At 45.0% G+C, this 18,156-nt stretch overlaps 1 protein-coding gene across 1 annotated transcript in view; it reads left to right on the top strand.

The window, feature by feature from the left end:
- Positions 1-2,924: 2,924 nt before the first annotated feature.
- Dmrt3 (doublesex and mab-3 related transcription factor 3) overlaps positions 2,925-18,156 on the top strand; it is a 17,692-nt gene continuing 2,460 nt past the window's right edge. The window contains exon 1 of the mRNA XM_013018430.1: positions 2,925-3,414. Coding sequence (XP_012873884.1) covers positions 2,925-3,414 — 490 coding nt within the window. The remainder of the gene's footprint in view (positions 3,415-18,156) is intronic.

Consider the following 18,156-nt stretch of genomic DNA (forward strand, 5'->3'; position numbering starts at 1 on the left):
GAGGCAGGGGACATTTTACCAACATAAATACGAACCTGTCCCTATAGGGAGATGTTGTCAAATACTGGGATATGGAAAACATTCCCATCAAATATGAGAAAAGGATTACTGCGCTATATCAAATGAGTATTTAGATCTCAGCCCGCGATGTGCACTGGAGTGAAACGGGGGCCCCTGGACCAAATAATGCCAGACTGTGTGAGTGGCATCGGGCTAGGTGAGCGAGGAAGGATGGGGTGTGGGGGTGCGCTTAGGGGCGCAGACGCCATCTGAAGCAGGGTGCAGCGCTCTTGTTTGCCTTTTTTAAACAGGTCTTGACTCCATCTTATTGATCGGTTTCCCTCACCGTTTGGATACATCCAGCTTCGTTTAAAAAAAAAAAATCCTTCGTCCCCGGATCTCTCAGAGACCACAGATTCTAGAACGAAAGATCCGGGATGCAGGGCCGTTCTCACCCCTTCCGGATCTCTCTGCTCACCAGAATCTTCGGCCACTTTCCCACTTTTCCCGCTTCAGGCTCCGGCAGGCCGTTCCAAGACCTCTGCCCGGCACCCTGAGAGTTCATGAAAATTCCTTCCCGTTGTAGTGTTTTGGGGCTTTGCAGGCCTGGTGAACAGTGGGAGGAGAAGAGGGATTAAAGGGTTTGGGGGGGTGGAGGAGGGACCAGGCCCGGGGCGGGGAGGGGGTGGAGGTGCGGAGAGACTGCGGGACCCAGCTTTGGCCCCAGGGTTCTTGCGGACGTGTAAGAGCTTCCTCCCCAAGCCGCACCAGATTGGCTTCCCTCCCTCCCCCCCCCCGTCCCCTACCCCTGATGGATCGAAAACCCCAGGTTGGTTTAGAGCTTGTAAGAAATAAACGCACGCATCTGGCTTCTCCTTTTCACCCCTTCTCCTTCCCCAATCGCCCATCTAGGCGCAGGAGGGGTGGGTGGGCAGCAGGGACCCCCGGCGGCGCCGTGTTCGAGTTCACGTCGACCTCCGAAGGAGGTGGTGGGTAGCTCGCCGGCGTCCACGGCAGTGAACAGGGCGGTGAACAGCTCTGGGGCCCCCGAGCAGCGGAGAGGTCTGGCACCGCTGCAGACTCCTGTAAGCTCGTCTCTGGGCGCGGAGTCCGGAGATCTCGGAGTCCGACGGGTTCGTTGGGTTGTGGTTGTTTGGTTCGATTCGAGGGTTAAGAGGATTTCAGCTGTTTTTTAGGCGCGCGTAATTAGCGCGCATCAGCACAAGACCCCCAAACCCGCGCTCACTGGAAATGGGGAACCATCTAGAACAAATTGAAAGCTGTCAAATACTTTTAAAGCTTTCTACGGTCACCTTGGGGGAAAGGCCCCCTCTGTCCTTCCCGCCAAAGACGTGTGTGGGTGGGATCCGATGGCTTGGGGCCGGCTCCACATCCTGAGGATTTGACCCGAGTCACGCGTGGCCTTCGTGGGGGTACAGCGATGCTGGTTGTGGGGTGGGGGGAAGAGGAACACAGGCCGCCGGCCGACCCGGAAGGGGGGGGGACGCTGAACGTGGCGCGTGCGTCCCCTCTGTGAAAGTCTAGCCCGGCGCCCAGGGCGACCGTCCACGCGAGCAGCTGGCCGGCCTCTCCGGGCCAAGACGTCCTCAGATCGGGGCGCGGGGGAGAAGAGGATCGAAAAATCAAACTCGCTTGCCACAGCTCGTCAGGCTGACTTTTCTTTTTCTCTTTTCAACAACAAAACCAACCCCAATCCCACACATCCACGCTTGTTTCGTCTTGAGCAACAAAAGAAAAAGTTTGCCAAAGGAAACCAAGAAGACAGTCCCGAAGCTCCGGGGTCTGTACCTCCCCCTCCCCCACCCCCTCCTCCATCCCCCCCCCGGCCCCTCATTCCACCCGCCCGCGGCCGCAGGGACTGAGGACTCGCCTCTCCTCCAAGCCCGGGTCTGGGGTGCCGCGCCGCCCTCCTGCAGGCTCCAGTCCTCGCCGAGCAGAGTTTCCGTAGCCTAGGGTTGGGGAGGGTTGGGGAGGAGGGATAAAAGCGATCTGGGGCGCCGTACCTCCAGATCAGGCCTGGAGGGTGCAAGCAGAGAGCTTTCGGGGACCGCTTTCGCCGCGGCGCTGGCGTGTGGGGGACCCGCCCCCCCTCACCGGGGCAGACCCCTCCCCTTCCCTGCCCCGGAGCGCACCGCGACGCACCCGCGCCACGCAGTCCCTCCCGCCTCCCCGAGCGGGTAGCGCGCGCGAGGGCTGAGCGGAATGGGGGGGCCGTGAGCGCCCCCCGCGAGAGTGGCCTGGCTTGCAGGTGGCGAGGAAGGTGAAGTGCGAGGACCCCCTTGCGTGGAGGAACAGGAGAGCGTGGGGTAGAGGAGGGCCGAGAGACGCGGGACCCGGGGAGTGGTGGAGAGGGGGGGTGGCGGGGGACGGGGAGGGGCCGGGGGGGAGGGAGGGGAAGGAGGGAGGGAGGGCGGGCGGCGGAGGAGGTGCGGAGCCCCGGGGACCAGCCGAGACCGCAGCTGCAGAAGCGTCGGATCGGTGGGTAAACCGGAGCTCGGGCCAGCTTCTGGCGGCGGCCCGGGCGGCGTGTGGGAAGAGGAGGACGTGCGCGAGGGTGGAGCTGTGCGGGTCGGGACGCGGCCCTCGACGGCGGGCGTGGGGGGGGGGACGGTGGAGATCGGCGGGGACCAAGCCTGGGAGGTCGAGGCCGGGAGTCAGCGCTTCAGGATCTGGAGAGACAGACGGCTGCGCCACCGCCGCCCCCCCCTTCCCCACCACGCCGCCGCTCGCTCCGGGACGCACGCGGAGAGGGGAAGTGAAGTCCTCGAGGTGGGGATTGCAGCCTTCCGGAGGCCGATCGTCATCTCCCTGGAGTTGAGCCCTCCTGGGCCCCGCCATCTCGGAGCGCCCCGCTGGCCTGATCCAGCCGCCAGCCCCCTTCCACTCTCCCGGGCGTCCCGGGCATGAACGGCTACGGATCTCCCTACCTGTACATGGGCGGCCCGGTGTCGCAGCCACCGCGGGCGCCCCTGCAGCGCACGCCCAAGTGCGCGCGCTGCCGCAACCACGGCGTGCTGTCCTGGCTCAAGGGCCACAAGCGTTACTGCCGCTTCAAGGACTGCACCTGCGAGAAGTGCATCCTCATCATCGAGAGGCAGCGGGTCATGGCGGCGCAGGTGGCCTTGCGCCGGCAGCAGGCCAACGAGAGCCTGGAGAGCCTCATCCCCGACTCGCTGCGCGCGCTGCCCGGGCCTCCACCCGGGGACCCCGCGGCCACCCCGCAGCCGCCAGCCTCGCAGGCGTCCCAGCCGCCGCCGCCGCCGCCACCGCCGCTGCCGCCGCCGCCGCCACCGCCGCCTCCGCGCCCGGCCGCTGAATTGGCCGCGGCCGCCGCGCTGCGCTGGGCCAGCGAGGCCCAGGCCGGGGCGCTGCACGCGCAACTCGCCAAGCCAGGTGAGCGCAGACTTCGGTGTGTGTGTGTGAGAGAGAGGGGGGGGAACCCTGGAGCCCCAAGGCGGGACCGGACCGTGCACCGGTGCATCGGCCTCGCCAGGTCCCTTGCCTTGAGTTTAGCAGAAAGTGTGGGGTTCCGAACTCGGAGCTCGCTCCCGCGCACCGTGCACCCTGCGATCGATCAGGCTTTCTGGGTGGCTTTCCAGGGCCTCACGTTTGCCGGGCAGGCCTTTGGCAGGTGCAGGTTCCGAGCCAATGCCCAGGGCTTGGATGAGTTACCGACTTGAGTGAACCTGTAATCCTGTTAGCTGCGCGCTGCGCCTTCCCCCAGACTTACCTTTTAGTTGAAAGAAGCCTCATTCTGGGTACTCAAAAGACACAACAGCTATTTCAGGCTTGTCCAGGATCAATTCCTTAGGCACAACTTTGGTCTTTTTTTTTTTTTTTGCCGTTTCCCAGGCTGCCTTAGTTTTTTTCATGTGGGTTGAAGAAGTAAAAACAAAACTTGACCTACACAGCAGAGGGAAAACCTCTTGGGGAAAGCAGTTTTCCAGGTGGCTTTGGGCCTCAGCTTGCAAAAACCAGGGTTCAGAGCGAAGGCTTTCTTGTCTCCCTTTCTCCCCGCTTTCTTCTTTCCTCCCCTCTCCTTTCCTCCACTCCTAGGTGGATATGCATCCCCTTTCGATCTATCTCTTTCCTTCATTTCATTTCTCTCCAGTGGAACGGATCCCTCAGTTTCTTTCCTCCCAGAGAGTCTCCAGCTTCTTGAATTTCAGTAGAGTGTATGGACGGTTTCGTTATACTCAAAGGAAAGCTCGCTTCCTCAGGGGAGTTGATATGCTAGAATTCCAGAGTGGAAGGCCCACGGTCTTCCTATAGGAAGTGAAGGGTCAAATTTACTGAGTTCTGGAATTGACCTCCGTTTCCCCTGTGCCCCCGGGTCTCCCTCTAGTTAAAAAAAAAAAATCTCTCATTCCATTTGCCAAGCCAGCCCTAGTTGTGCAGCCTTGCGGTTTATCACACGTTTTGCTAAGTTTCTGTGTTCTCAGGACTAACAGTGCAAAACGATATATATTATTTAAAAGTATATTATCGGAACCAATTTGTAACACCCCGCCCCCACCATCATTTGGTTTTATAACAAAATGAAGACTCAAACGTGTGTAGTTAGCAGCTGTTAAGGGGGCCCCATTTTGGGTTTTCTGAAAATTGAGTGCCTCATTCTTTCTATACCATCTACTTGTAACACCCACACACAATACAGGCTCCAGGTACATCCCCAACTCCGATGTGAGGTGCTCAGAATCTTTGGGAGATGCTCCTTTGAAGCCCACTGGTAGAAATGAAGTCCCTTTTCCTGCTCTTGGAGGTTTTGTTTCGCCTCTCCTTGCTTACAGTGGACTGAGGTACAGTGGCTTCCCATTCACCCCCAAAGCTACCCCTGCCTGCAGAGTGACTTTCTGGAGCATTGGGCTATTGCTGTGTGGAATGGAGAAGCTGTCCTCACTGGATTGGAGTGAGAAAGGAGCCTGTAGCCTAGATCCAGGGCCTTGCCCCTCTACTCAGTTCTGCTGTCTAGGCCTGAAGCCCTGCAGACAGTTTCTGTGAGAGGGTGTTTTAAAGGAGGGGCAGAAGAGTTTACTGAACAAGTGCTTGGTGGATACTGAATAGGGGGGGGGGGATAAGCCTTTCTCTGAGGCATGCACCTTTCCCAGTTGTCTCTCTTCTGTCTCTCCTCTCCTCATAGTTATGGTTTTGCTACAGAGAAGATGCAGGAAGAGTGTCCTGGTTTTGTCGCTAGGAAATTTGGATCTCAGCTGTAAAAGTGTCTCTTCCTTAATTTTCGTTGAAACAGCGTCTCACCACAGAGCCCAGGCTGACCTCTTCATTCTCCCGCCTCAGCCTCTTGAGTGCTGGGATTACAAACAGACACCACTACACCTGTCATCTCTTCTCAGACTTTCCATTGTTAGTTTTCCTAGCCGTTATTCTACCACCACCCCTACCCCGCCCAGGACGACAGCAAAAGTCAGAGTTAATGTCAGAGGTAGCACTTTGCTACATTCACACTGCGTTGGGTAACGTGGTCCTTGTCTAAGAGGAGATTTCTTTACATACATCCTATGCCCCTCGGTTCTCTGAAATAGCCCGTTAGAGAGTCATAAGAAAGAGAAGTAGGGGCAGGAGGAAAGGCAGAGTAGCAGCTGCAGTAGCAACAGAACATAAGCTTTGGGGGAATAAAAAAGGGCAAAAGATTAAGACTAGACAAATTAGACCTGATGTTTTTTTTCCTCTCTCTCTCTCCTCTCCCTTCCCCTCTATCCTTTCCTCCCTCTTTTCCTCTCTTTACCAAGTATGCAAGGATACCCTAAGGTTTCCAAATTGAAAGCAAGTAATTGCAAGGAAAGGTAAGAGAGATATCTTTAAAAAATTAAGTTGTGAGGGATTTAGAAGCCCAGTTACCATCTGGTCAACCACATACCTACACATTCATTTACATAGCTCTGGTTTTCTTCTTCAATTATTTTGACTCCTGTAATACTATTCCTTAAATCTAATCTCCAACACAGTGTGGAGGTCGGAAAAAAAAACACCAGATAATTGTTTTTCCTGTAGAAATAGGAACATACAAGTGGGTCCCTTCTGTGCAATGCATGTAAAAACGAAAAGAGTCTGTGTGATGCTGAAGTTAAAGAAATCTGATGGAAGCCGCTGTATGTGTTTATACCTTTCCTGCATTTGCTCTTGTAATATATTTGTAACATACCATGCATATTTAGAAACATATCAGATACCCCTGCTAAGTAGCTCATTGATGGTAGTAAATTCTTAGACCCACAGGAATCTCTAAATATTGGCAGTGAAATCCTGTAGATCTACGATTTTGTGAACTTTACTTTTTAAAACCTGGTTGGACTTTTTTTTTTTTTTAGGGCCAATGGCCTCTTTGGTACATAGCTGTGGAGAAGTGTCTGCCTCCCCCCCATACAAAGGCAGGTGTATGGGCACATGGGGTATTTTGTCCTGTCTAGAAATCTTTGAGAAAAGAACTTGCCTTAGGAAGGATGTTTGCAGGGCATGTCTAGAGAAAACCCACTATGTTCAGGGAGTGACACATGAATGTCAAACTCAGCTTCATATCTGAAATAAATATTTGCCAAATCCTATATCAGATTCTTCAAAAGGCTGGGTGCTGGTGGCTCACTCCATTCAAGGGTCTGAGAGCTGAGGATCGTGGTTTGAAGTCTGCCCCAGCAGGAAGAGTCCTTGAGATTTTTTTTCTCTCTCCAATGAACCATAAAAAACCAGAAGCAGACCAATGGCTCAAATGGTAGAGTGCTATTCTTCAACATAGAAGCTCAGAGACAGTGCCCTGAGTTCAAGCTCCAGGACCAGTACCAAAACAAAAAAAATTTAAGGAATGTATATAAAAAGGAATTTAAGTAAAGATGGGACAGGTTTAAACATCCTTTTCAGTGTAATTTCTAAGAAGAATTTCTCTATCCTATTTATTGTACTTCTAGCCTTCTAGCTATAGATGGATGGGTTAAAGGAAGTGTGTGTGTGTGTGTGTGTGTGCGCGCGCGCGCGCGCGCGCGCGCTAGTACTAGGACTTGATCTCAGAGCCTGTCCCGTAGTTTTTTCTACTCAACCACTCTACCAACCGCTTCCGGTAGTTTGGTGAATTTAAAATAGTCTCATGACTTCCCTGTCCGGGCTGACTTCAAACCATAATCCTTAGATCTCAGCCTCCTAAGTAGCTAGAATTACAGTGGGGAGCCATTGATGCCCAGCTTTAAAGTGTATATTTAATTTTTTAAAATTGTAGATCTCTCTTGCTTTTGGATTGCCATCTGTGCCCGACTTAGAATTGTTAGATTTTGATTGAGCTCCAAATTCACTTAATAGTCTCTCTGTATTGTCTTTCTCTATATACTAAGGTATTTTGTTTATTCTTTTCATTTCCCTTAAACCCTGCCTCCTGTTAAAAACAGCAGGATGTCTTTTTGCTGCTGGAGTATCTGAATCAGCATTCTCTACCAGCCCAGCCCGCCTTTCAGGACTTGGTGCTTTAGAGTTGAGAGAAGTTAAGGGTCACAGCCAAGGTGAGAAGCTGCAATCTTTCGGGTTGTGGCTTTCTTCCCTACCCGGGCTTCTTCCGCTGGCCCCTCCACCCAGGTGCCTTGAGAGGAAAGATCTGTAAGTCTAGACCCATGATCAGGATAAATACAACTTGTCTGTGAAGGAAAAGGAGAAGGCAAATTTGGTGAGGGGATAGGAGAGCAGCTGGAACAGGAAGCGAGGACCTCCTTTCCTGTTTGGTTTGTTTGCTTGTGAAGGGGGAAAGTTAAGACAGAAGTTGGGAGATTTTTGAAAGCCTTTCTTTACTTCATGTTTGCATTGGGCTTTTCAGCCCCAGCTGGATTGGGTTTCTTCATGGTCTGTTTTCATCTTTTTAATTTTGCTGCATTAAAAAAAATGTCCTAAAGAGAAGTCCCTGGTCAGTCTGTTCTGGGAGATCTTACCCAAGGCAAGAAAGGAAACTCTTTGGGCTGCAGAATAAGAACCATCCAGAAAGTTAGGGCTGGATCATAAGACTGAAGTGTACCCAGGAATTGGAAAACACAGTCTGGTTTTAAAATGGTTAACTTGAAGCCAGGGGCTTAAAAATACAAGTGGATCAAAAAGGAGTAAATGGAGAGCACAGCTGTTACTTAAAAACCTTTGTCCAGAGCTGGCTTTTGGGGTGCTGAGCCACCAACATCAGGGTGAGTACCCAGAGCAGATTGAGCAAAATCCATGCAACCAGATTTAAAAAACACCACCACCAATCAGATGCCAGAGATTGCAAGGGACATATGTGAAAACCTTTTTCTTTACTTATCTGAAGCTCAAGTTCACCTGGGCAACCTATCAGTATATTTGCCTGGCCTCAGCTTGCTCCTCTTTGCAGAGATGTGGTGTAGCAGCGTGCTCTGACAACGAACCAGAATCCAGTGCTCTAGGGCAGAATCCCCCAGCACAATCCCCCGTGTTATAAATCTGGCGGCTAGCCTGCTTACCACTTACACAACCAACTTTTCTTTTCCCTGATGGATGAACTCTTGAGTTTAAAAGATTACAGTAATCACAGGAGGACAGTGTAAATCGAATCTGATAGCAATAACTTTCGGAGAAGGTCAAGCTCAAGTGAAATGTTACCAAGCAACAGGCATTTTGTTTGCAAAATACAATCAAAGAGCATTGATGAGAAATCTTCTGGCCAGCCAGTCAGCACTTTCTGCTAACAGCTTTACAAAGGGGAAGGGAGTAAATCTTCATAAATCAAAGTCCCCGGAGAACTTGCAGCCTTTTCTGGAAATGTTGCACTTCTTCCTGACAGGGAGAAGATGAAGATGGAGCCCAGAGAAAATCCATCTGCCTACCTGACTTTTCTTCCCTTCTCCCTTCCTTTGACCTGTTGCAGCCCCTTTAGCCATTAGCTGCACAGGTCCTGGCACCTCTTGGTCTAATGCTATCTGGCTGATGGCACAGTGCATTTCTGATTACCACAGGCTTTGGTTATGTGTCTTGTTATGGCCCAAGAATCCCACAAAACCTTGATTCAGTCATCTCCTTCATTGTCCAAGGTTTACCAACGTCTGCTCTGAGAAGGGAAGGGAAAAATATAAGCAAGTGGGCTTTCCCATTTTATTATGTAATTAAACAGCTATATAAAGCACAATCAACCGCCCAATAACAGTTGTATATTAGGGGGAGAGGGGAAACAACTCGGCCTCAATCTCTTGACAATAACAACTGACCCGGGGAAGCTGAGATCCAGGTTGCCTGTGAAGATGCTACAGTTTGCTTGGCTGCTGGCTTCTCAGCTACTTGCTAGATTGCTTTGGGGAAAAGCGGGAGGGGTGGGGGAGTGAGACAATCAACTTGGAAGTTCCTAAAAGGCCTCTTGGCCACTAAGACCAATGCTTTGGCCATTTCTGGGTCATCTTTCACCCAGCACAGTACCCGGATGCACAGTAAAGGAATTTAAGAATATTTGTTAAGTAGATGGAAACAGGAGTAGACAACTGCACTTTTGTAAATGCCAATGAATAGGTAAATTTGTAGGCAGTTTCCCCTGTACCTGTCCTAAAGTGTTCCCTTCTGCACAAAGAGGTCAAAATGAATATGTATATATATAATACAGTGATAACTTATATTAGTTATAACTTATATATATATATATATATATATATATAATTGTGTGTTCTACAGTTGCAAACTATATTTGCTGAAGCTCAGCCCTTTCTATACCAGAGCACTCCTCCAAAACGATTGGTCTCATGGATCCTGGAACTCTGGCCACTTCTCCTGTTTTGTCCCTTGGAGTCCTGGGATTCTAAGCATGTGTTCTGACACACGGAACTGTCATTCATACATTATTAAAACCAGGGGCATTAATGATTTCTAAACAGCAAAGAAAGCAAAGCGTGGTTAGTTACTCTCACAACCTTTCTCTGTCCAGAAGAATAGGGAATGCTTTTAGGTTAAGATGTATTCCTCGCTATACTTCAGTTTTCCAACCATTTGGATTCTTGTGTGTGTGTGTGTGTGTGTGTGTGTGTGTGTGTGTGTGTGTGATTCATCACTTTTTGTGTGAGAGAAAGGTAACCAGGGAAAGTGAAAGAAGTTTCTACCTGACTCAAATTCTGGCTGGCAGTGATTTCTCCAGGAAGTCCTGCCTGCTTGGTGCTGTAGGATCTGTATGCTTTACAAACTCCCCAAAGGAACCTGTTATTTAGAGGGGTGTCCCCCAAAGCTCAAGTGAGGAAAGGAGAATGTGGCGAGCTTTGTTTCAAAATATGCATGACCGAGGAAGGAATGTCCAGCGATTTGATTTCTGAGTTAGGAAATTCCTTTCTGCCATTGTCTCTGATTTTCATCCTGATGTCAGATGTCCTTTGGTTTTTCTCAATATAATTGGATAAGAAGTGAAAAAAGAAAACCCACAACATCTAACTCAGAAAGTTTTTGCATTTTACTGTGCCAGGCAGAATGGCTAACACATGTGTTCGGCTTTCTGAACATGTTTGAAATGAATGTAGATTCTTAAAAAAAAAAAAAAGCTGAGCTGCATTTTCACTTGGGAAAATAATTCATAGAAATGTATTGCAAACCCAAATTTGGCACTGGAAGTTACTTTTATGTATATTATGTTTATTTTCACTTCTTGATTAAAAGCTGCAACAACAACAAAATAAGCCCCATGTTATGGCATATACATTTTGAAATTGATAGAATTATTTCTATAGGAAAATTCCTTCCTTCCTTCCTTCCTTTCTTTCTTTCTTTCTTTCTTTCTTTCTTTCTTTCTTTCTTTCTTTCTTTCTTCCTTCCTTCCTTCCTTCCTTCCTTCCTCCCTCTCTCCCTCCTTTCTTCCCTTCTTCCCTTCTTCCCTTCCTTCCTATACTGGTATTTGGCGTCAGGTCTTAAGCCTGACCACTTGAGCCATATCCCCAATCCCCCAAATTTCTCTCTTAATAATTGACATCTACTTCTTTAGTGAGAGATCTATTTCACAGGTAGTTGTAAGTATTTCTGCTTCATGAACCATGGTACATAACTATGACGCATGAGCTCTGAAGCATAAATATTAAGATTTTAAAAAATTTAGATGCTTTGCATTAGAAATGGCACATTCTGCTGCTTTTAACTGCTGATTTTGTTTGTTTGTTTGTTTGTTTTGGTCATGGGGCTTGAGCTCTGGGCCTGAACGCTGTCTCTCAGCTCTTCAGCTCAAGGCTAGCACTCTACCACTTGAGCCACTGCGCCACTTCCAGTTTTCTGAGTGGTTTATTGGAGATAAGAGTCTCACGGACTTTCCTGCCCAGGCTGGCTTTGAACTGCGATCCTCAGATCTCAGACTCCTGAGTAGCTAGGATTACAGGTGTGAGCCACCAGCGCCTGGCTAATTGCTGGTTTTTAATATCATATAAAATGGGTGATTTTTCCTGCGTGTTGATGATGGCTAGTTGTTTTGACTCTCTGTAGGCATGTACTAGAGTTAAAAATGTTATCAGTTGAAATATACTCTTACTGCATATGTTCTAGGAATTAGAGCCTCAGTTTCAAGAAGAAAGGATAAAGTATGTGGGAGTATTTCCTGTTTCATTTTTTTAGTTGGCAGTTTCAGATTTCCATATCTAGAAAGGCCTTTGTGTTCTAAACCAACCTGGACAATCTATAAAGTTCATTTCGTTCTGAAAAAAAATCTGAGATGTAAAGAAACACCTGTTATTACATTACACTTTATCACAGGGCTTAAAGCGTACCCTCTATAATTACTTGTGAAAGTCTGTATTTACAGTAGAATCATTTGCCATGCATTTAATTTAGGTCCAACAATACCTCTACTGCTAGATGCCAGAGTTCCACAACATTGTAGAGATGGTCTATTCTACTCTTTGGAACTCATGGTTGGGTGAGTCCTGGGGCAGTTCAGAGGCCTGTCTTCTTTTGTCCAAGTGTGAAATGTTGGATGTTAGGGCTCCTTGAATGAATCTTAGCACATGAATCTTATGCTGCTGAGCTGCATCAGTCTTGCGTTCTTCATTGGCTTCGGTCTCCTCTTTGAACACAGAGGAAACTCGGCGCTGAGCTCAGTTAGTCAGTAGCATGCCCTGGGTTCATTAACCTGGTTCCTGGGACATCTTGTAAATAAATGTTTCTCATGTTTGGTGATAGCCTGAACACCCGGATGGAGAGGCTAAGCAGTCCAGAACCTGCCCAGAGAGGGTGGATGATGGGAACAAAATTCAACAGCACTCCTGAAGATGTAACCAGAAATTCTTGGTACCTGTCCTGTGGCCCAGGGAAGCAGCAGAAGGGAATGTGGTTTTACAACCAGGTCTTACAGTTGCTTTACAAGCTGGCAGCCATTTAAGATTCTAATGAGGTGTATTCTGCAGACCTTAGGAAAACTGGTAGAAATCAGGATTTATAATCTTGCCACACAGTTTCTGGTGTACTTCCATATAGTGTATCTGTTGCTACTTTGAAAAACTCCTGCATTTTTTTTTCTTGTCTTTCTTTCTGGGTCTATAATGGTCCTGGGGCTTGAACTTAGGGCCTGAACATTTTTCCCCCCCTCAAGCCTAGCATTCTACCACTTGAACAGCTTTCTTTGGTGGTTAATTGGAAATAAGTGGCTCAGATCTCAGCTTCTGAGTAGCTAGGATTACAGGCATGAGCCACTGGCACCCTGCAAAACACTGCATTTTTATTTGTTTATTTTTATGTATTAATTTTTATTTTTTGGGTCCAGTCGTGGGCCTGAACTCTGGGCCTGGGCGCTGTCCCTCAGCTCTTCAGCTCAAGGCTAGCGTTCTACCGCTTGAGCCACAGCGCCACTTCCGGCTTTTTTTTTCCTGCTTATGTGGTGCTGAGGAATCGAACCCAGGGCCTCATGCATGCAAGGCAAGCACTCTACCACTGAGCCTCCTTCCCAGCCCCCACTGCATTTTTATGATTAGTCAGAACCTCATTTTCTAATTCTCCCTCACTAACCTTCTGCTTTAAAAAAAAATCACTTTATTTTGGAGCTTGTGTGTTCTTCGGAAGAAGAATTTGGTTGGTAGATCTTAAATTAAAAGTTTTTCCTGAAATATGTATTTGAAATTCATCAAGATTGACAAAATTATGAGCATGAAGTTGTTTTTTAGTTTTAGCCATTTCTCTTAAAAATAGCTGTTTCAGCCTGGGAATGTGGCTTATTTATAGAGTGCTTGCCTAGCATGCATTAAGCCCTGGGTTCCATACCTTAGTACCACATAAACAGAAAAAAGCAGAAGTGGTGCTGTGGCACAAGTGGTAAAGCACTAGCCTTGAGTAGAAGCAGCTCAGAGACAGAGCTCAGGCCTTGAGTTCAAGCCCCAGGACTGGCACCAAAAAAAAAAAAAATAGCCATGTTTCTAGCTTTCTAGCCATTCTGACAGTCCTTTCATTCCCAGGAAGAATCAGCTATTTCTCTTGCTTAAAAAAATTCATCATCCAGGCCAGATGCTGGAAGTGCAGGCCTGTAAATCCTAGCTACTGTGAAGGCTGAGGTCTGAGGATCATGGTTCAAAGCCAGCCTGGTCAGGAAGGTTATGAGGCTCATCTCCAGTTAACCAGCAAAAGCCACAAACTGAATTGTGATTCAAATAGTAGAGTGCCAGCTTTGAGCTTTTGATAAGCTAAGGGATAGTGCTCAGGCAGTGAGTTTAAGTCCCAGTACTGGCACAAGCACACAAACAAAACCTAAACCTCTTCATTCTCTATTATTGTTGGGACCCTGTGTGTGTGTGTGTGTGTGTGTGTGTGTGTGTGTGTGTGTGTGTGTGTGTGTGTGTGTGTGTGTTGGTCCTGGGTCCTGGGACTTGAACTGAAGGCCTGGGCATTGTCCCTAGATTTTGTGCTCAAGGCAGGTACTTTACCACTTGAGCCATAGCTCTACTTCTGGCCTTTTGGTGGAGATAAGAATTTCATGGATTTACCTGGTTTTGTATCTGGATCTTCTGATCTCAGTCTTTTGAGTACCTAGGATTACAGAAACCAGCCACCTGTCACTGGCTTTCTTTTGTGTTACAGTGAAACATGTAACAGATTCTTTGCCATTTTAGTTATATTCGTACATGTCATTTTAGTTATATTCCTATGTACCATTTGGCAACATTGGGGGATATTCCCAGGATTGAACCCCTATCACCATTATTAATTTTCAGAATGCTTTCATGAGCCCCAACTAAAATTCCTTGCCAATAAAAACGAACTCCCTTATAACTATCTCTACTAACCCCTATTAACCACCACTGTATTTTCAGCCTCTATGAATCTATCCATTCTAGGTTTCTTATATAAATGGAATCGTTTTTTTAATGTCTGGTTTACTTCAGTTAGCAAACTATTTTCAGTTAGCAAAATATTTTCAAGATGCAGCCCTGTTGGAGCATGTATGAGTCTTGCTCCTTTTTTTCTTTTATCTTGAGGCTGAATAACATTCCATTATATACATCTACTCCATTTTGTTTATCCATTTATCTGTTGATGGACATTTAGATTGCTTCTGAGTTCAGACTACTGTAAATAACACTGCTAGAACATTGTATTTAGTGCTTAGCAAATCCTGCCTGGCCACTTGTGTTTTACTCCACTCCTACCCTTACTCCCTTCTTCTTACTTACCCTAGAGAGTAAGTTCTACAACTTAGGGGTGGGTCTTCAACTTTCAAAGTTTCCTTCCTTGTTCTTTTTCCTTCAGCATTTTGCCTATTATAGCAAGCAAATAATCGATGCTGACAACAGATAATGTAAGCTAAATTTAAATAAGAAAGGTGTTTAGGGTACAAGAACAAGAGTATTTGACTTGTTTTCCCAAATGCCTTAGAACAGGGTTCAAAATCTAATTGTGTGTTCTTTTCATTACAGAGTCCCAAACTGTCCCTTGTCTACTTGTTTTCAAGAGTTTAATAGAGGTGTGAATTGGTCTTGAGTCAAGAACATTTAAATCAGTCTTATTAGAATGTCAGTCTTGAGAAGTTTTTCCTTGTTGTTGCTGCTGCTGTAGTTGTTGCTTTTGTCTTTTGGATCTAGGATTTGGAGTTCAAATAGCATTAACACTTGGGAACTTCCTTACCCTAGGGGAAAAAATAGGACTTTTATGTCTTCCACAGCCACTATAGAAAGTAAAGATAGCTTCATATATGTAGACTGCAAATAAATCTCATATTAGAAACCTTATATTTTGTATTGAAGAAAGAAGCCATTTAATTAAAGTGCAAATTTGGAATAAGTATGATTTCCCTCAGATTTATAATTGATAGTGGCTCTAGTGGTTCACCACTATAATCCTAGATATATTCGACTCTAGCTCCAAAATAACCAGCAAAAAGCCAGGGCAGAGGTGTGACTCAAATGATAGAGTGCCAGCCTAGCAAGCAAGCCAAGTAAGCTTGGGGCCCTGAGTTCAAGCCCCTCTTTATACCTATTCCTATATTTATAATAATATAAATAAAAATATTGATAGTTGTTCCGATCTAATTTATGAATATTTCAAAACATATTTAGTTGGGTTTGGCATATATTTGTTTGCTTTGTGAAGAACTCAAATTTGTTTTTTCCAATTATATTTAAGATACTTGCTGTATTAAGGGAATGGTCATCAATTGGTCTTTGTTTAAGGCTATTTAACAACAAGCAGGCAGAGATGGTTTCTAGAAGCTACTTTGATGAAATTTCAGGCTGGTTATCGCTATACAAACAGGTGCCCGTGGAGAAGCCCACAATGAGGCTATTGAGACAGGGCCTGAAACACAGGCCAGCCAGCCATTCACAACCCGCCAACTGGGTCATTAAGAGGTTTCATTTTCAGATCTTTTATTCTAGATTGAGTAGCTGTAACTAGTGCATTTTTAAAAATTCTACTTACATATAGCTTCCTAGTTAAATGTATTTCATATGTAACTATATATAAAGTATATAAGCAGTAAATAACTATATATTGAGTATATAATACATAATACATATAATAGGTATACATATAATATGTATATAATCTTATGCATATTATATGTTCACATATAACACATATTATATGACTATATATTATATATACTTAATATACACACTTATATACTATTTATATAATAGTATATAATATACTAATAGTATATTATAGTATATAACATATAACATACGAGTTTTATGTAATATATTATGTATTTATGAATAACTATGTGTTAGTATGTTATATATCATGTTATTTTATTTACATATAGCTTCCTAGTTAAATATAGTTATATATGTTAATATATAACTACATATTATATAATACATTATAAATATATAGACATATATTATATACTATAAACTATATAAATTATATATTTATAAATGACATAATTATAGATTATAACATAAATTATATATAATAAGTTATAAACTATATAATATATATTATATGCATATAATTATGTATTATATCATTATAAAGTTATATAGTATATATATAACTATATACCTATTTATATATAACTAAAATGTATACTATATAATTATACATACAATTACATATAATATATAATATATGTAATTATATGCTATATATAACAATATGTATTTACATATAATTATATATGAATATATATGTAACTATATATAATTATATATAACTGTGATATACAAAACTGTATATAGTTGATTCATATGTGTATATGTTCGTGGTAAAGGTCTGTTAGAATTGACTGTATGTATAGTATATATAACTTTAATATATATATAACTTTAATATATTAACTGTATAGTTGATATATATATATATATGTATGTATGTTCCTTTATTGTAAAGGTCTGTTAGAATTGACTATTAAACAAACCAGTTACCCAGTCCTTCTGCTGCTTAGCACTGCAGTACTTGCCCTTTAAAGATAATAACACTAACAAGTCGCAGTTTTATTTTCTTCTTTGTTTTTTTTTTTTTCTTTTGTGGTAGCAGCATTTGACCTCTGGCTTTGTGCTTGCTAGGCAGGTGTTTTACCACTTGAGTCATGTTCCTAATCCTCTTCTCCTTTTAGAACTACAATGTGAAAGTCTTGAAAGTCCTTATTCTATGTTATGTTACTGACAAATACAGTTCATGCAAACACATCTACCTCTCGCACATGTAGTCCTGAAGTCTGGACGTGTTGTTTCATTGATGCACAAAACTTCCCATGCAGTTTTGTTAATCCTTTTTTCTTTTCTTTTTTTCTTTTTGTCTTATCAAGCCAGGTGCTTTAGTGGCTTCTTAGTAAGACTTCAACCTGTGCTTAGATGCAAGCCACTCACACCTGTAATCCTAGCTACTCAGGAAGGAGGCTGAGATCCGAGAACTGCAGTTTGAAGCTACCCAGGGGAGGAAAGATCATGAGACTCTCTCTAATTAACCACCAAAAAGCAGGAAGTGTAGCAGTGGCTCAAGTGGTAGAGTACTATTCGTGAGCAAAAAAAACACCTTGGCCTTGAGTTCAAGCCCCAGGAATAGCATGCACACACACACACACACACACACACACACAAAGATTTCAACCTGAGGGATGTCTTTATTTCACCCCAGACATTATCTTTTTTTATTAATAAGTTTTTTAAATTGTGAAAATACCTTACAGAGCGGTTAATCACATGAGCAAGGTAATGAGTACTTTTCTTATCAAGCATTGTTGCCTCCTTTGTTTCCCCTACCATCCCTGCCCTCCCATCCCCCCTTCCCCCCCTGCCAAAGTTGTAAAGTTCATTTTTGACATAACATCTTGTACATCTCATTGTTGCAATGGGTCCACCTGTATCCCTATTTAAACAATTTGTTTTCTCCCTTCCCCTCCACAAAATACACCAACATCAAATACAGTGAGAATGGGTTATACCATGGGGGAGGGACATACAAAGCAACAAAGAAATCATCTTATAAATATGTTAGAAACAATCGCAAGAAAGAAAACCCATTTGAGTCCTTATCTTGGGATTCATTTCATCTAACATCAACTTATCTGACTGTCTCTGCTTGTCTCAGGCAAATACTAGGTATTGCAAATAAGGGAAACCATGGGACTTATGTTTCTTTGGGCCTGGCTTACTTCACTTAACATTATTTTTTTCCAAGTCTTTCCATTTCCTAACAAATGGGGCAATGTCATTCTTTCTGATGGAGGCATAGAATTCCATTGTGTATATATACCACATTTTCTTG

Source organism: Dipodomys ordii, unplaced genomic scaffold (assembly GCF_000151885.1).
Source record: "Dipodomys ordii isolate 6190 unplaced genomic scaffold, Dord_2.0 Scaffold40, whole genome shotgun sequence".
Taxonomy (NCBI): Eukaryota; Metazoa; Chordata; class Mammalia; order Rodentia; family Heteromyidae; genus Dipodomys; species Dipodomys ordii.